At 41.4% G+C, this 18430-nt stretch overlaps 1 protein-coding gene across 1 annotated transcript in view; it reads right to left on the bottom strand.

The window, feature by feature from the left end:
- Positions 1 to 11681, bottom strand: part of SNX25 (sorting nexin 25) — a 76634-nt gene extending 64953 nt beyond the window's left edge. Inside the window, exon 1 of the mRNA XM_040065182.2 lies at positions 11574 to 11681. Within this exon, the coding sequence (XP_039921116.1) occupies positions 11574 to 11645 (72 nt within the window). The 5' untranslated portion in view covers positions 11646 to 11681. The remainder of the gene's footprint in view (positions 1 to 11573) is intronic.
- Positions 11682 to 18430: the final 6749 nt, after the last annotated feature.

An 18430-nucleotide genomic window follows, 5' to 3' on the forward strand; every position in this document is an offset into this window, starting at 1 on the left:
TGGGTGGATGGAGAAACATTTTTCAGGGTATAGACAAAGAACAGTGACTCATGATGTATTTATACAGAAAGGAATATCATTCAAAACAGAAATAGAAACTGCTCCCACTATCAATCACCTTGGAGCTCACTACCCTTTGTAAGGAGAAAGCACTTCAGAAGCATCCTACCCCTCCAACATCCACCACACAGAGAACAGGAAAGCAGTATAAACATAAAGTAAAAACACTGTTTAATGTTCTTAAAAGTAATATACCATTATTTCAGCCAATTTGCTGAATACTCTGCGTTTTGGTTTAATGTTTTTCATCTACTTCAGACACATACATGTAGAGTCTAACAAAGTTCATCTAATGGGACTTAGATAAAGGAGTCTCTGCAGTACTTGCTCTCACACCTAACACACAGCAAAGTGAGAGGTACTTTCCATGCCTCGAGTGTCCCCCTGGCCACAGCTGATTTTTTCCACCATTTGAATGAATGAAGCAACACCCCCTAGACTTTTTCTGAGACCATGATTGCGGTCTTTCAGCTGATTTCTTCCCTTCTTCACAACACTACCAATGGCAGGAGCAGCAAGACTTCAGCACATTTGCCTCCATCTGCAGTCCCCTCCCTGACTATCAAGACTATAGTTAATGAGGTGTAAGAACAGAGTATTTCGTGAACCACTATAGATTTCCAAGCCCCTTTTTGATCTGAACACTGGTAAAAGCTTCAGCAACGCCCAGCTAAACAGCAGGAGAAAGTATTTTTTCTCTTTGTAAGCACACCTAACACTATTTGTAAGGCTCCAATACGTCATCTCTGGCTGCTAATGTTATCACACTTCTTCAACACAAAGCTGTGTTAATGCCAGCCACACAATTACTTCAGAATTTTTCCACTTTATTTGCAGCAGGGAACCGCATGATTTTAAAAAATCAAAAAGAGTGGATTCACAGAGACATTAAGCACCCCGAGTACCTTAGGGGAAGGGATTCAGAAAACCCAATTAAACAAACTCACTGGGGTCTGTGAAGAAAGAGGTCCTAAACATGAGCCCACAGTCCTGACTCAAGCTCCATGCTCAACACAGTCCATCTTCCTTAACACTCATGCCAGCTTGGATCTCCTACAAGGCCAATCCTGCTGAACTGAGTCCTACCTGCACGCAGTCAGTGACCTTAAGCTGAGGCATCAACAGTTGCATCACACACATTGCAGGAGGCATTTTTTATAGCCTAAAGCATCAGTAACTGCTCCAATGCAGTGCTCACCAAATTACTCCTTTCAAAACTAAACACAAATTAAAAAGAAAAAAAAAAAAAAAAAAAAAGGGGGTGGGGGGGAAGAAAGCAAGCAACCTTCAGAGGGGATCTGTAGCTACAAAAAGATAAGTAGCTTGTTCCATATTATGATCCAATCTTTGCAATTCCAAAAAGCAGGAACTGATCATTTTATGCTTCAACTTGAGCACTCATTTTAAGAACAAGGCAGACTACTACTGCCTCAGCAAAATGCTGCCTCTTGAACACCAGACACCTACTCTCGTTTCAGATTGCAAGAACTCATTCCATTGAGAGTATCCTCTACAGCTAGTACATTTGACTTTTAAAAGGCACCCTCTATTCATGTAAAAAAAAAGTTCTTCAAGACATGATAAATAATGTAAAAGGTAAAAATGAATACCACCACTAGCAATAGTGATTCTGTTGCTGCATGATGGTAACTACTGAAGGGCAAAGGAAGATGCGCAGTGTATTGGACTTTGAGAACTTTTCCATACGTACACAGATATTGCATACAACCATGAACTGTGGAGGAGAAAAGCAAAGAGCAAAAGAAAACACCTTGGCTTAAAACAAGGTTTCAACTTCATTAAAAAACAAGTTTTCAAAAACAGATAAGAATCTAACGTTTGCATAAACAGGAACATTCAAATGTATAGGAGTGATCATAGAATTGCCTAGGTTGGAAAATACCTCTAAGATCATTGAGTTCAACCATTGACCTATGATACTGGTTGGGTTAGTTCAGGTTTAAGAAAAAAAACTTCAGGGAGATCTTACTGCTGTCTCCAACTCCTGCGTGACAGGATACAGAGAAAAGGGAGCCAGACTCTTCTTGCAGATGCACAGGACACTAGGAAACATTGCAACACAGGAAATTCCCATCACAAGGCAAAACTATTTTAATCATGAGGCTTCTCAAGTATGAGATTAGAGGTGCTGACAGGCTGTGGAGTCTCCATCTCTCAATCTTCCTCACTCTGAGCAAGAGGGTGAACTAGATGCCCTCCAGATATTCCTTCCAACGTGAGCTATTCATGATCCTCGGTGACTCTTCAGAGAGCTGTTAATTTCATTTCATGGTTGATAATATATCAGATCTAAAGGTGCCTTGTCTAAAACAGCTGATCAAACTCATTTTTTCTTCCCATTTCACGGATTACATTTCTTGCATTTAGCAGAACCAAGACTTAAATCTTGTTAGTTTAGGTTTCCTTTTAAAAAGTACTGTTTCTGTGACAATAATAATGATGAATTAATTAAAGAAGCAGGCACCCCCAAGTTAGATGACATATGGCAACAAACACCTTAAAAACAACAACAAACAACCTGGTAACACAGATAACCAACATCTGTGATAGCAGAAGGATTTCAGAAAATTTACAGTCCAAGCTCAGCTCTAACAGCTGAGATAATGAAAAATACAGCATATTTCACTGAAAGACTTTCTTCCCCCCCAACTCAAGTCAGATGGAGGGCATACGTAGAAAACAGGTTCCGCTAGAAAGTCTAGATTCGAATGCTTTCACATTTTTCTTCATGTAATGCATCTAAAGAAAAATGGTGCTCGGTTTCATGAAGTAGTTGGCATAACCCTGACTGTGCCAAAGACATTTGTAAATGGATTTAACATTGTCAAAGCTCTAGTTTAGATGCTCTTTTATGCTGATCAAAATTGGGCATGTTCCCCTAAATCTTGACTTGTACTATCACAACCCTTAATAATATTTTTTTTTAATTAGTGTCAAGACAATTGGGTTCCACTCTGTAGATTTTATTGGTAAATAACAACAGAAACCAGACTGAAACATAAATAAAACTTAACAAAAGTACTTGAAGGGATGGGGTGGAGCACATTTTGAAAGTACATGCTGAGAATGAGGTTGCTAACAAACTGGGAGGCCTGTTTCCTGGAACAGTTCAAGTTTTCCTCAGTTCTCAGTTTGCTTACAGGCTTAAAAAAAGGATGTGTGCATTTCCTGTAGACTTCTGAACAACGCTCATTGTTTGATACTTTTGAAAATTATTTAAGATGAAGAAAACAACAGTCTGAATGGGCCAAGAAAAAAAAAAAAAGAAAAAGCCTGACACTGAACCTGAAATTTTGTCTTGGGTTCAGTCTCCTACAGATACAAAAATTAACTAAATGTCATTTATTGATTTATACAATATATGTAACTTTAAAATAGCTCTGAGGACAACAATAGATGTTAAATAATAAAGAATTAAGAAGGTATTTCAGCAACAAAACTTCAATAAATGGCAAAGCACAGAGTACACAGGAGTACCTTCCACTACCAAGAAATTCATTTGCAACACTTGGCATCAAATGCAATTTTTAAAAAACAGCAGCAGAAACCCAGGCACCTGCTACAAGCACACCACATGCAGCTTTACTCTGCCATGGAGTTAAGGCCAGAAGCAGAGAAAAATTTACAATTATTCCTATTACATTAACTCAATTACAACAAAACTAGATCACGACAGATGCTATAATATAAATGGGCATTATGGATGAGAAATCCTAATCACTGATCTGAAAGGCAAAGACTGCATCTAATTCAGCATACACAAACCGACCAGTTCTTCACAGTTACTTGTTCCTCCCACTGTTGCCCTTTTAACTTTCCTCTTATCTTTGTAAAACAAATATTACAAACATACAAAAAACATTAACATCAGACTGGACCTAGATAATAGTCACAGCCTCAAACAATACTTCACTGAACTCTCCATAAATTTATATTTAACAGGTGTGGATAGATGTGTTCTTATCCACATACTACTTAATATAGATGTTCTTATCCAAAAATTATTTCAAATAATGATGCAAAAATAAATTTCTATTCACAAGAGTTAATATTTTTTAATTTATACCTGTAGTCCTATTTAAGATGACAAGGCAAGTATGTATGTATCACATTCAGCATTAAGGGATACCATAATTACCAATTTGAAAGTCAACATACATAATGCATGTTAATCTTATTATCTTAAGCATTATCATCTCAATAATTATTTTATTTTATCATCTCATTATTTCTGTTAATATAGTAGCTCCTGGAATGTATAAACTGTGTTTATCAGATTTGGAACCTCCAATCTTAACTTCTTTATGAGTTCTAAACATCCATGTTAACATCCATGTTTAGAAGTCATAAAACTGTAGCAGTGTAAAAACTTTATAATCAGGGCAGAACTTTCTTCACTTGAAATTTCATAGAATACCAGACAGATAGGAATATGAAATATTTCTCAGGTATTACTTTCATTCTCATTAGTACAGCCAAGAAATAATTTGTACGTTAGCATTCAAATTGCTGCTCAGCAAGAAATACAGCATTATCCTGTGTTGGAATTTTTAATATTGCCATTAAAATAGTCTTAAATGAATTCTCAAGGTACAGGCATAGTCCCAGTTTACTGAACATTTCCACACACACCTCCTCCGTAAAAAGAGACAAGAACCTACGGTCTATACTTCAAGGCCAAAAAAGCCATATGGCATGAAAACTAAACTGCTGGCAAGCCAGAAAAACCAGCACAAGATCATGCTTGAGCTGCAGAGTCTCAACAACCAGAGACAAACTCCTGCAGGGTCTATTGCCACACCCTCCTTGCACATGACTTTTCACCAAACACACATTTTATAAGGTGTTCTGTCTTTTCAAGAGTGCCACAAAACATGCCAAATGAACCATCATCATTCATTTTAGTACCATTAACTTGGTCCGTTTCACTGTGCATATTTAATAGAGGGAAAAATGGTATAGAATAACTGGTCACAAAAACCTCCCACAGACACAACACAAATCTGTTCCCCTCATGACTACATAATTTCTCTATCTTTTAAACCACTTGAAGTAACAACTTGGGAAAGGATACATTATTCTACGTAACTGGCTCTTTCCCTGGGTAAATCCTGCACCTCTCATTTGCAGAGAGCAAGAAACCAACACTTGGCAACACAAGAGAACTTTATGTGATTTTATTCTCAGAATGTTTCTGATACATGCCTATACTATTTTCAACGTCAAAGTGTAGCTTGAATGCATGATGCCTTCACTCTTGACCTTATTACAGAGGTTTTATAGCCAGCCTTAGAATTTCCCTGCAAGACTTGGACAGTAAGATCTCTATGAGGCCACCACCCATCCTTACTGACTTAGCAGAGCTTGGTTATCAGGAGAAATGAACTAGCCCCTTAGTTATATTTTCAACCATAAAACACTGTTTGTGTGAGCAGCAGTCCCTAGGTAAAGGGCAAAAACAGCCCAATTCACAGCAAAATATGACATGTCAATCTAACACAAAGCTGAGAAAATTAAATGTCAAGCACAATAACGAGCTGACAACAACACAGGATGGATGAAAGGAATCAGAAAGGATTGCATGACAAGACAAGAAATCTCTAAATATACGTGATGAATAACAAATCTCTAAATACATATGATGATGAAAAACGTGGGAAACGAAGTCTGCTCACTGCTAAGGAGTTATGGGACAAAGCGGTGAGAGACAGTCTGAAAAACATTTAATTTCCTGAGATCAGTCCTGTAATAATAAAGTTATCACTTCAAAGTTACACCTGCAGGTAATCAACACGGACAGTCCTAACAAAGTTCCAATTCTGAAAAAGCCTATAAATCCCAAATTAAAACAGATGTTCCACAGATCCCTAAAAATAAATTGTACCAGAAATGTCCACATCACAGGCCCCTGCTGAACTATAACAGAACGCCAGTAATTCATGCAACATTCTCTTAACATTTTAAAATATTCATGGAATTGGTAGAAATTGCTAAAATATATTTTCATTATTTTAATTTCAGGACTTTCCTAGTAGTAAACTCAACCAGATCATCAAAGGCTCAGTGTTGACCTGCCTATAAATGAGACAGAACTAAGAAAAAATATGAGACTAAGTTCTGCTAAAAATGCACTAAATATATATTCTCCTTTCAATCCAGAAACAAGCATCAATTAAAAGACTGGCAGTAGATCAGAATATCTGCTTGCAAGCCCGAGACAGTCTAAAGCATGGCAAAACTGTCACAACCAGAGACTGCTATTGTTTTTACAAAAATCCTGCAATATCAAAGCTCTAAATATCCCCTGTGCAGCCAGAGAATGGGACAGACCATAGAACACGCTTGGCTTTAGGTTTAGAAAAACCCATACTTTTGAAGTCTTACTAAGGCACAAAGATCAAAATTAGTAGGAGTTAGTAAGCTTCTCTCCCTCACAGTTCCTCCAAACTACTTATTACCTCAAGAACTCTTTTGCATCCCATTTGAAATTTATGTCCACAGATGGCAAACCTTCCACCTCCCGCCGCTCCTGGGGCTCCTGCAAGCTTACCTTCACAAGCTTCATCTCATGGCAAAAGTCCAACAGTGAAGGAAAATAAAACTCTGTATCCTCTCTCTCTACTTTCCTTACGTTCTTCACGAAGGGCAGAGCACTCAGCTTGGATACTAGGACGGATACTCAACATCAGTTAAGCTGCCATCCCATTTGAAACATTGGGACTATTTCCATTTCACTACGCATCCTCCTACGGCTTCAAAAAAAAAAGCAGTACTATGTTCCAGGATCCAGATAGTTCAACAACGACCTGATCCAATGAAAAAAAGCTTTACCCATGCCTCCTGCACTAATGGCAAATTCACAAAAATCCACATTCAAGGATAGAACAAGCCTTTAGGAACATAAAACATGATCACAATGTAGTGTGATCTGGCTTCAACACCAGAAAGTAAGAGTAAACTAACACTAAAAATCGAGATGTATTAAACTGTAGTAAACAATAGTGACCAAATATGTCAGGAGATGAGTTTTAAAGAGATACTAAAAATACTTGACAACTGTTAATTGTAGGAAACTAAAGAAAGGATATTAGAATCCATGTACCCTTTTCACTGGGAAAAAAAAATATATATATTTATTATCCTTCTGTTAGTGTTGCAGTCAGACTAGGTAGAGCCTTCTCTATACAGAATATCATTCACTTAATCTTAATTTAAAATGCAGCACTGAAATCTAATAAACTAACCATGGTATTCTGCATTATTAAAACAAAGTTGATAACCCAACTCTGTTACTCGGAGCTTTTGTTTTGAATCAGAGTCAAAACATTATACTGAAAAGAAAACCCCATCTCTACCAGTTTTTCTGGCAGAGAAACAACTCACAAAAACATGGAAAAAAGTGCTTTCCTTCCCCTTCCCCCTAACATTTTTAACATGGTTCTTCACATGAGTCAAATCCATCTCCCTCTACAACACACAAGGTGTAAAGGAGTTTCGTGAGCAAACTCTATTTTTAAAGGGTTACACGTGTTCCAACCCAGGGCAATCTTTGCTATGAGCAAGTCCACTGGTACTTGAGAAGTAAAAATCCCTTTAAAACGGAAATTCTCATTAAAGTACAATTGGGTCATCATGCATTTTTGCTGTTCTCCTCCACCACAGATAACCTTGTCCTAAAACAGCTCCTGCAAAGTGCTGAAAAATATCTGACAATAATATAATGTACAATTTCAAGGACTCATTCAATTCCTATTATTTTAATATCAATAGAAACTACTTCCCATTATCTGTACTACCTGCAAGTCCTTAAAGTATAAAGACATTATTATGAGTTGCCTGTACACCTCTCTTCCAGTGAAACACAGATCTTTATGTGGAAGCCAGGAGATTGCCCAGATATTCTTTATGAACAGAGCTGTCATTTACAGAGAAACTACATCGAAAGCATAATTTATCATGGGGATATAAATCACACAGCTTGCTTTGTAATTCTCTGCACATTTCAAATGTTCTTGCTGAGGTACCTGACTTCAGGAGGAAGTCCTCACCTTTGAAATCCCAAAGGAGTTACACAAAAAACGGACAAAGCACAGCTTTACATTTAAGAAGATGGCTAATATCTTGTTGGAAGTTCGAGCAAAATGAAAAAAAGGATATGTACCTTGCTCTTCTGAAATCCAAACCTGCAACACTGCACCTTCCTCACTCATATTCCTCACTTGCATGAACAGGTCCATGAAAATCAACAGCACTGAACTCTCACATGTTAAGTGGTTGCTGAATTGAGAACATACAAAAAACTCCCTTTATTCGGCACAGCACAAGAGACTCCATCCAAGTTCCCTTTGAAGTTGGTCAGGAGTACTCCCACTAACTTTCCAAGAGCTGAGTCTGACTACCACTAGAGTAAATATTTGTTCCTGAATACTTCTGTTTCCTCATTTGTTAACCCCAATGTGAAAAATCATGAAAAGAATGAAAAGTTAATTGTCTAAATTTTGTACAGAAAACAGATGAAGAGTGAGATGCCAGTCATAATAAGGTTTTTACCCTACATTTTTCCTAATTATTAGGCCAAGAGGTAGTTCTTCCTTACTCTTGAGGAAAAGAAAAAAAACCAAGGCTGAAAAAATTATAGCTTTACGGTCATCCTACTACTGGCTCACAGCAAAGACAAAAGGATCATAAGGCTCTATGACAAACATGGGTGGCAACTGAATGTTAAAAAAGCAGTGTAAATGCAAAAGAATGTAAAATGAAAATACCAACTAAAGCAGGAAGTTTTACTGAATGGCCTACACTTCTATATGCTGCCTATCTAGACAATTTTATTTTCTTCATCTACATGTTCCTGAAGCCACAATTAGAAAGTCTGCTACACGTATACAAAATCACGTTCAGAAAAACTCTTCAAGAAGCTTTGCAGTCCTGAAGCTACTTTGTATCAGAAAGGAGTCAACAAAATTACAAATTGAAGGTATGGGAAACCCAATTAAGATGCCTGGAATTACATCTTCTAAATAGAAAGGGTAAAATACCTCATTCCTTTTTTGGATATCCCTTTCATGGAAGTAAACTTTCGGGAACAGTGCGGAGGGAAGAAAGAAAAATTTTAATGGAGTCAGGGAGAGGGTAATGGAACAAGCCTGGGAAAATGGTTTTAGCAGGTACCGCTGCCTTACCAATGAATTTTAAACACCAAATTTCAATTCCCTTCTGAAACAAACACATCCCATAGAGCTACAATAAATGCAAACACTACAAATTAGACCACACACTGCAGCAGCAGGTGTGCACTATTTATATATACAAATGCAATGGATGGATACAATATGAGAACATCTTCAAGAGAAATGCGCAGTAACACACTGCAAAAAGAAAATGCAGATGCCACAGTAACATAAGTGACTACTTGTGTCTGGACAGTTCTAGTTTCACTGCTGCTCTGAAGGCTTATGCTTTTCAGAAAGCTTACATTTTTCACAAAGGAGGAGACAAAGATAGATATATATATATATATATATATATATATATATATATATATTTTAATTCTTCAAACCTTGGCTTCCCAAATTAAATTGATTTCTATGGTTCAGCTGTTTCATAAATCTGAAAGCTGCTCCTCATTGAGGCAGCAGGGAGATTTTGATTGCTAAATTTACATACAGATCTTTTTGGTACTATGTAAAAGTATGTTAACTCACCCAGATGTTCAGGTAAGTATACAAGTACCTAAATGCCACTGGAGCTATGGCATTAACACTGAAACATTTATTCCTGTAAATCTAAAAGCAGCAGGAATCGTTGTTTTGATGATAAATTCATGCATTTACATTTTTTTTTTCTGTTTAGTATAACACAGTTGTATAGTTGTGTAGCCATAGTAGTATGGCTAAAAACAAAAGCACATAGTCCTTCACTAGAAGGTGCTTATGCACCTAACGCACACTTGTTACCTAGCACTCCTATGACAAAAACAGCTTAACAATCCCTAGCTGTACCCACCTTTTCTTATCACTTTCTGCATTACAGCTTCTTACTTCCCACCTCCATGCTCATACACATTATTTATTCTTCACCTCCTTCAAAAAGCTGAGTACGATGTTGAGTGTTCAAAGCAAAGAGGATGTTTTAAAAAATTCTACCAATAAGATAAAACAAGTATCACACAGAGCCACACATAGATCCTGAATGCACCTTTGCAAGTTGTATTATTCACTGAATTCAACAACCCCTGGCCAAATGATCCCTACTGGCGACAATACTATGCCAGCTTCCATTAAATGCAAACTAGGAAAAGCACATTGCTCCCAAACACAGGGTCCTTCAATCCCTAGCTCAAAGAATGAAGGAATAAACCATCACTACAGGTTGTTAGCAATTTGATTGAAAAGACAGAAAGACAACTGTACCAGCAGGTGAAGTGTAATAGGTTCTCCACCCTGCCAGCACCCTCTGTTCTGCAAACTCAGCTGCATCGACTGCAGCCCCAGGAACACGTGACAGCGTTACTTACTGCTACCAAGAAGTGTACGTGTACTAAATGTAACAAACTGGCTTACCAGAACAGCTAGGCTACACACCCAGGTGACAAATTCCCTTCCTTTTTCTTTTTAGAGTGCTCTCAGGTATCCTGACACTACTGAAGGGAAATTGCACTTACACATTACAGGCTATTTATTGCTGCAGCAGTTCATGTGCTAACACACCTACAACTCACCGCGAGGGGCCAAGGGCTCCCGGCTGGAGTCGCCAGCTGTAACACTAACACCACATTCCTGTGGTCCATGGCAAAGCAGGAGCGTGAGCAGATTCTCAATTTTCAGCAGTAGTTTTTCAGGCTCACCTAGGATCAGCTCCCAAGCACTGGATGATGGGGAACAGGGCTGCGGATGGGAAGAAAGTTTCCAAATGCCTCGTTCTAGCAGTCCCGTTCAGAAGTACCCGGAAAATACTAAGCTGTGAGCTACATAGAGCTCGTGAACTAGTACATCTTGGAATACGTATAGAAAATGAAATTGCTTCACTTTTGCACAGAGCTTTGCAACGGCTTGAGTATAAAATGGCACTATGATAACACTATCTGAAGCTGTCCAACTTCAGAGAATGCATTAAAGAAACATTAAACTGCCTCTTCGACCATGTCTCTCTCTTTTACTAGTGACGTTTCAACGGAAAGAGCAGAAAAGGATTTAAGGCACGCCAACGGGGAGCGAACCACCGCGCGAGCATTCCCGCAACCCGGAGGTCTCTGTCGGAGCAAAGTGTTGATTTTTCCGGCGCTCCTGCTACCCCTCCAACAGGACTTTTGCCATTTAAAACCCCGTCGAGCCGCAGAGCGTGGGCAGGCTCCCGCGGCCGCGGTAGGAAATCAGGACACCGGGTTCGGGTGGCGCGGCGTTCCACGGCGGAGCGAGGGCCGCGCCACCTCCGCCCCGCCGCCGGGCACGGAGGGCGCGCCGCGCCCGCTCCGCTCCCCTCCCGCTACTCACCCCCGCGACCGGCCGGACCGGAGCGACGGCGGCGAAGTCCGGCGGCGGCAGGCGGCGGCGGCCGCGGCACATCAGGACGATCAGGGTGCCCAACGCGGCGGCAGCGGCGGCGCAGCCCGCGTAGAGGGCGAGGCGGAGCAGCAGCAGCTCCAGGCACGGCGGCCCGCCGCCCCCTGCCTCGGCCCGTTCCTGCCCCAGGTGGACGACAGACACGGCCAGAAGCCCCAGTCCCGCCGCCAGCACGAAGCGGGATGAGCCGGGATCCTCATCCTCCTCGTCTTCCGCCGCCTCCTCCTCTCCGCCGCCGACCACGGCGGCGGCCGCCGGGGCGCTGCGGCGGCGCGCCTCGCCGCCGGGGCCGTGCGAGCCCAGCGGGCCGGGGGCGGCGGCCCCCGCCGCCTCGGGCTGCCCGGCCGTGCCGCTAGCGCTGTCAGCACCGGGGAACATGCTGCTCCTGGCGCCGCTGGGAGCAAGCGCATCTCCCGCCGCGGCAGCCCCCTGCGAAGGTCGCCGCTCCCGGGCCCCCCCCTCTCCTCCGCCGCCGCCGCCTCCTCCGCCGCCCGCCGCCGCCACTGGCACCGCTGCGGCCGCCGGGGGAGCCGGAGCTCATGCCCAGCGGCAGGAGGGTGCGCGGCGGCCGGGCCGCTTTGTGGCAGCAGCGCTGCCCCGCGCTGGGCGGCGGGAGCCGAGCACCGTGGCAGCAGCCGAGAGGCCCCGCCGCGCCGCTCGATGTCCGGCCGGGGAGGGGGCGGAGGCGGGGGCGGTGCCTGCGGGGCGGGCGGGCCCGGGACATGTGCGCCCGCCGCACCGCCCCGCGGCGGGGCCCGGTCGGGCCGTCTCGTACCGTGCCGTGTCTCGGGGGCTCCGCCGTGGCGGGGTTGGAGGCGTCCCCACGCGCAGGCCACGGAACGGTACGCTCGGACGAAGCGAGGGGAATCTCCGCCAGCTGCGGTGCGGAGCTCGGCTCGGCGGAAAGCTCCGGAACGCCTCTCCGCCGTGGGGACTCTAGCACGGAGGGCGGCTAGCCTTAGAGGAACCCGGCACGATCGGACGTGGTCATCTAGGCTCTAGCCAGAGCTGAGGACAAAAGCCTTGGCGTGGGGCATCTCAGCGATCCGGAAACCCTCCTGAGTGTGGGCGGTATGCACCCCTCTGCCTGCTCCCTTCCGATCAGCCAAAACAAGCCATAAATAACTGGACTTCAGAAATAAAAAGTTGATAGAACAGCGATGAAAATGGTACAACAGTGATTCTAAAAAAACACAGCCTCATCACCCCAACGGAAACCAGCCAAGCCTCCTGTCACTGCCCTCCCTCCGTTGTATATTTTATACCTGTTTGTGGTAGATCTGAGAACAAATTCCTGGAAGGGCACAAGGCTTGCCATAGTTTAGCTGTCCTTGGGACACATGTTCGTCTCACCATAGGTGCGGCACGGCTACAGCTCTGCAAATTTGTCCGTTCATAGCAGCTACTGAGCACAGCTGAACTGGGAGGCCTTGATTTCTTCAGAGTGCTGTCTGCAAAAATCAGCTTCATTACCCAGTGTGCAACAAGTCAATAATTACACACTCAAGAGAGACATTGACTACTTATTTCAGAGTTGTGCAAGCCTGGGTGCTCAGTGGTATTCCACAAATCAAGCATACCGAATGTCAAAACTTTTTACTATTTATACATTTTAGCAAACAAAGGAATTAGTGTTCATTATCTACAAGTTCCATAGTTCTCTTATTAATTAGTATTTTACCCTCTATTGGTTAATGATTCCCTCGTTTCCCATGCTAATCAGTCTGTATGCTCAGTTTTCTTTTGATTTGGTGGATTTCTTGGGTCAGTGGTCCTTGAGTTGTGATCTCCCTCTGCTGGAATTACCTTTTATCGAGTTGGAACTGATTTCAGCACAATTGCTGAATTGGTTTTATTGGTTTCTTCCTTATCTTGGGAGTTCTGCCAAATGTCCCTGTGTCACATAAATTCTTCATTCTTTGTGTCCACTATCAGAGGTACATCCTTTTCCCCAAGCTTTGTTAACCTCCCCCCAGGTCTGAGATCACTGAAGCGTGTCAAGCCCTAAACACAGTGCAATTCCCCCAACAAGTAATTTGTTTTTCTAACACATGGACATCACTTAGACCTTAGCATTTTTAGCTACTATCTGTTTCAGGGATTATATCTCCCTTCTTCTTGATTAGTCTTGAAAGTATACAAAGATCAAACATAAAAGAGCATCCTTTCCTGAGAGAATTTTTACATATTCCACATTTTGCAACAAGAGTAGGAGCAAACGGCAATGCCTTTCCTTACAGAAGCCACATTACGCAAAATCGGATTTACAAGCATTTGCTCACGGGCTTCATTTTAAGAACAGATACCTGTAAACTCCATTAAAGTGTTTAGAGGTAGAAGTGTACTGGTAAGCAGCTGGTAAGATTGCCACTGCTCTGTCAGTCGAGATGTTAAAAAACAAAACAAAACAAAAAACCCACAACCCACCTGAATTTTACTTTTTAAACACAGTTATTGTTGCAGAGGTTGGAATAGTGATTTATTTATCCATGCTCTCTAAAAAACTTACTTCTGTCAAATTAACTCTATTAGCCAGATGAAGAAAATAAACACCAGTGCTCTGATCTTGTGAATGCTTACATTTCCTTATAGAGTGCAATAGAGCAGCATTTCTAAAACCAGACACCCAAACTTCCCTGAGCTTCTGTGATGCTAAGCAAGGCAGGACACTGAGCATGAATAATGCAGGTGTCCAAAAGTCTGTTGTAGCCCTGGAAGAGGACTTGTAGTAGGGAATTGCATGTCAGCTCATGGTGCAGGACTGTAATGGAAACAGGTGGAGCTAGTCAGGATTCTGAGTTACAACAAATGTTTTACTCCATCACAGTATTTTCTAAGCTATTTCTAACCTAACTCACAGTGTCTGATGGTCTGGTGTCCATATATACCTGCCTGTGTGTCTTAGAGGTTTGCACAACAATATATTTCATCTCAAAAACACAAGAAGTGGTTATGAAGTGATTTTAGGTCTCCTGATGGTCACTTATCAAAGAAGACACTGCTAGAAGCTAGAAGTGTCTGATCCAAAGTCCTCACAGTAACTTAGTCGTTAGTAAGATAAAATATATAATTCTATTATAAAATTGCACAAAATCCTTTTAAGCGCTAGTTCAGACAGCTCACAGAGTAGCCAAAATTGATTATTTCAGTAACATGTCTAATGTGATTAAAAGTAAAAATCATCATACCGTAATAGTGAAAATACCATTGCAATGGCAGCCCTTTCCCATGTGGTAAAACATCCTGATGATTCACTGAAGGCCTTTGGGACCAGGGTTTTTGCAATACATGCGACCATTAAAATCAGCAGAGATTCTTGCAGAGTCTGAAAGCTTTTGGATAAAGCCCAACATGCCAGAAGGTTTCTTACAAAGTTATTTTATTCTCATCAGGTAGAAAATAGAAAGCAAATATCCATCTCCCAGCACACACTTTACTCATCAAAGATTTTAGAATATACAGAACTTTGGACTGAGTTCAAGATCTACTCTCGGATCTTTATTAAGATCCACACAAGAAACCAGACAGAGACTTTCTACTGCAAATGCATTCAGGAAACTGCCTGGGCCTCTGTCAAAACTACTTAAGGGAATTGAATTTTTAAATTAACCTGAAGCAGAGCATGTAATGTTGTTAGTCCTGTGTAAACAGAGAGTATTTTCTTACAGTATTAATTCTCAGAAGTGGAGAGAAAGATAAAAAACCCAAATCTACCTGCAATAACAATTTAGTCCTGCAGTGCCTATGCACAAAGCCACTTCTTGTCTTAATGAGTAATCCCACCTATTTTAGCTAGGATTTAGACACCATACCCCAAATTAGATATGTCTAAATCAACTCAAGTGTATATCCATAGAGCAAGAAGATTTGATATTTTTCTTTTAGCTCTTAGTAAGTTTCTATGACTTTTCAACCTGAGTACAATTCCTAATATTTTAGATTATATTCTAGCTCCACTGAAGTTAATAGCAATTTTCAAGTTTACCTAAGTGGTATCTGAACTTCCCCTTTTGCACTTTAAAAATTACTTTTCTATACAAGACAAAAAGACAAAAAATTGACAAATGAGGTTAATTTTCTGAACCGGGGATTCCTATAGGCTCTTTCTGTAACTATTTACTCAGTCATGGAACTAGTTAATAAGAGATTCAAATTCTACCTTATCCAAGCATTACAGCAAATATATTTCCTACAGAGATAAGACAATTACTTATTTTAAAAGTAATCAATGTCTGATTTGGGGAAAGATTCAGCATCTTCACTATTTTCCTTTGAACTAGAAGTATCATTTATCTTTGTAACATATCCTAGAAAAAACCCCACTGATCTGAGCAGTTTTGCAGCTGCCTTTAGTGACAATTGTTCAACTTGCACCTTCACAGTACTGCCAACTTTAAACTTCAATGAATTTGCATTTTCAAATGTTTAGGCAAGATTAAAATGAATATTTTTCCTGTAGGCTTTTTCACATTTGATTTCTGTTCTGTCAGCCTTTCCAGCTCAGATCCCATCGCTATAAAAGGACTAAAACAAGTTACCACTTCTCAATCAGGACAACAAAAAAAATACATTATAGGCAAAAAAAAAGTCTGCATAGTGCATACACAATTTATATTTTTAGCATACTTACAACTTTGAATTAATTACATGCTTTTTTATAACTGCTGTGGTGCTGCATTGCAGTTACAGTCATACTAGGAGTTTATAGAAATTTCTACAGTTCAGGGCACAAAACCCAGAAGTGCTTGTGAACCTCTGTAAACCTGGTGATAAACCTGGATAACTAAGACTGTTAGAAGCAATCATAGGAATCCTAGAGCAAGAGAAATGGAAATTCGATGTTATATTTCTCAGTATCTTAAAAGTACAAAATACTTAAGTTACACTGATATTAACTGATTTTATTTTTTGCTACACCTTTTAAGACAGTGGCATTGTATTTTGCATATTTGCAGTCAGGAACCTGACACACAGAAAAAAATTACAAAAGCAGCCATTCAGTGTCCAATCTAAGGAACCTAAGACCTCATATGGTGAGGTAAGTAAAGGCTCAGCATTTTGTAGCACATTTTCCAAATAGAGTTTCCAGTGATTTTAGTGCAGTTGTACATTCAACATTTCAACAGCGAACTGAGAGAAGTGCCAGAAAAATAAGAAGGAAACACATGACAAGCATAAAAATTTAGTCAATGTAATTGTAGAACCTCCATTAAACACTGTGTAGCACGAGTAGGACTTGACTCTGGGAAACTTAGACATGTTCAGTTGTATTACTCAAGAGATTTGTTTCCTTTCTTGTAGTGTTCTGACACATTTGCTACATGTATTTTAAAAAATGTGTGTGTGTGTATGTGTATGCACACATACATCCATACACATGTGCATATGTGTGCGTGCCAAGTGAAATAGGACAACATACACGGCAGTTATTTGGCTGCACAGCCCTGATTTAATTCAAAATTCAGTACACTCAGCAAAAAATGTGATCATGTCAGGAAATCTCTTTTCTGATGAACAATGGGGCCAAAGTAAAACTGAATTTTGTATTTTGAATACATGAATCAGTAATCTGGAAGTCTTTGTTTTCACACAATTCTTTCCTCCATTGTTAAAAAGTAACATTGCTATTATTAAGATATGATATTGCAACTGATCTCTTTGAAAGAGCTGAAACCTTTCCCATCCTTACACAGGAAACTACCTCTTCTCGGGGGCAGATCACCAGTAGGTAATCACCACTTACCTACTCAGTGCCAGAAGTAATGAAACTGCCTGAAGGTTTTATCCATGTTTCTACAACAATTATACTGAAATTCAAGGTAGCTTGGGGAAAGGTCCAGATCCAACCTCATATATTTGGATGAGGCTTCCCTAGAAGTCCTCCAGATGAGTTGCTCCTTTCCATTTCCTCAGGATACATCACCCAGTGCTGGAACCCTGGCACTATAAATGTAGGGGCCCATCAGATCAACCTCTGGTCCTGTGGCCTTAATATGGGGCACCATCACCTTAAGGTACCTCACAATCCCCTCAGCCTGGGGCACACTCCATTATGGGATGTGCTGCCAGCACATCAAGCAGGAATGCCTCATGTCACCCTGAGGCACTGCCACCACAATCTGGGACACCATCAACTTGATATGGGGCACTGTTACCCCACTGTGGAAAACTATCACCTCAGCATGAAGCCTCATTGCCTTAACCTGGAGCCAAACTTTAACCTGTGATTTTGTCTCCTCACCCTGGAACACCATGATCAAAATCTAGGGTTGATCACCACAACTAGGGACACTATTTGTTCAGCTTGGGGCCTCTTTTGTCCCAATCTGTAGACCATGACTTAAATTAGGAGCGCTATCACCTTGGGGCCCCATTGCTTCCACCCAGCATACCATTGTCTCAACTCAGAACCCACTGCCTCAGCTTGAGGCACAATCACCCGAGCACACAGCTCCATCACCTCAACCTAGAGCAACATTGCTGCAACCTGGGGACCATCACCCCAACCTGGGGCACAATCACCTTGTCTTGGGGCCTCATAGCCTTAGTAAGAGTCCCAATGGGACAGTCCCTCTCTGCTCCATTCCCACAGAGCAAAGAAAGGCAGGAGGGGATGGATGTCTGTACCAGAAATAGCTGGCCAGCAGGACTAGGAAAGTAATTCTTCCCCTGTACTCGGGACTGGTAAAGCCACCACCTGAGAACTACGTCCAGTTCTGGACCTCTCAATTCAGGTAGGACATTGAAGCACCAGGGCAAGTTCAGAGAAGGGAAATGAACCTGGTGAA

This window comes from Hirundo rustica, chromosome 5 (assembly GCF_015227805.2).
Source record: "Hirundo rustica isolate bHirRus1 chromosome 5, bHirRus1.pri.v3, whole genome shotgun sequence".
In the NCBI taxonomy this organism is placed as follows: Eukaryota; Metazoa; Chordata; class Aves; order Passeriformes; family Hirundinidae; genus Hirundo; species Hirundo rustica.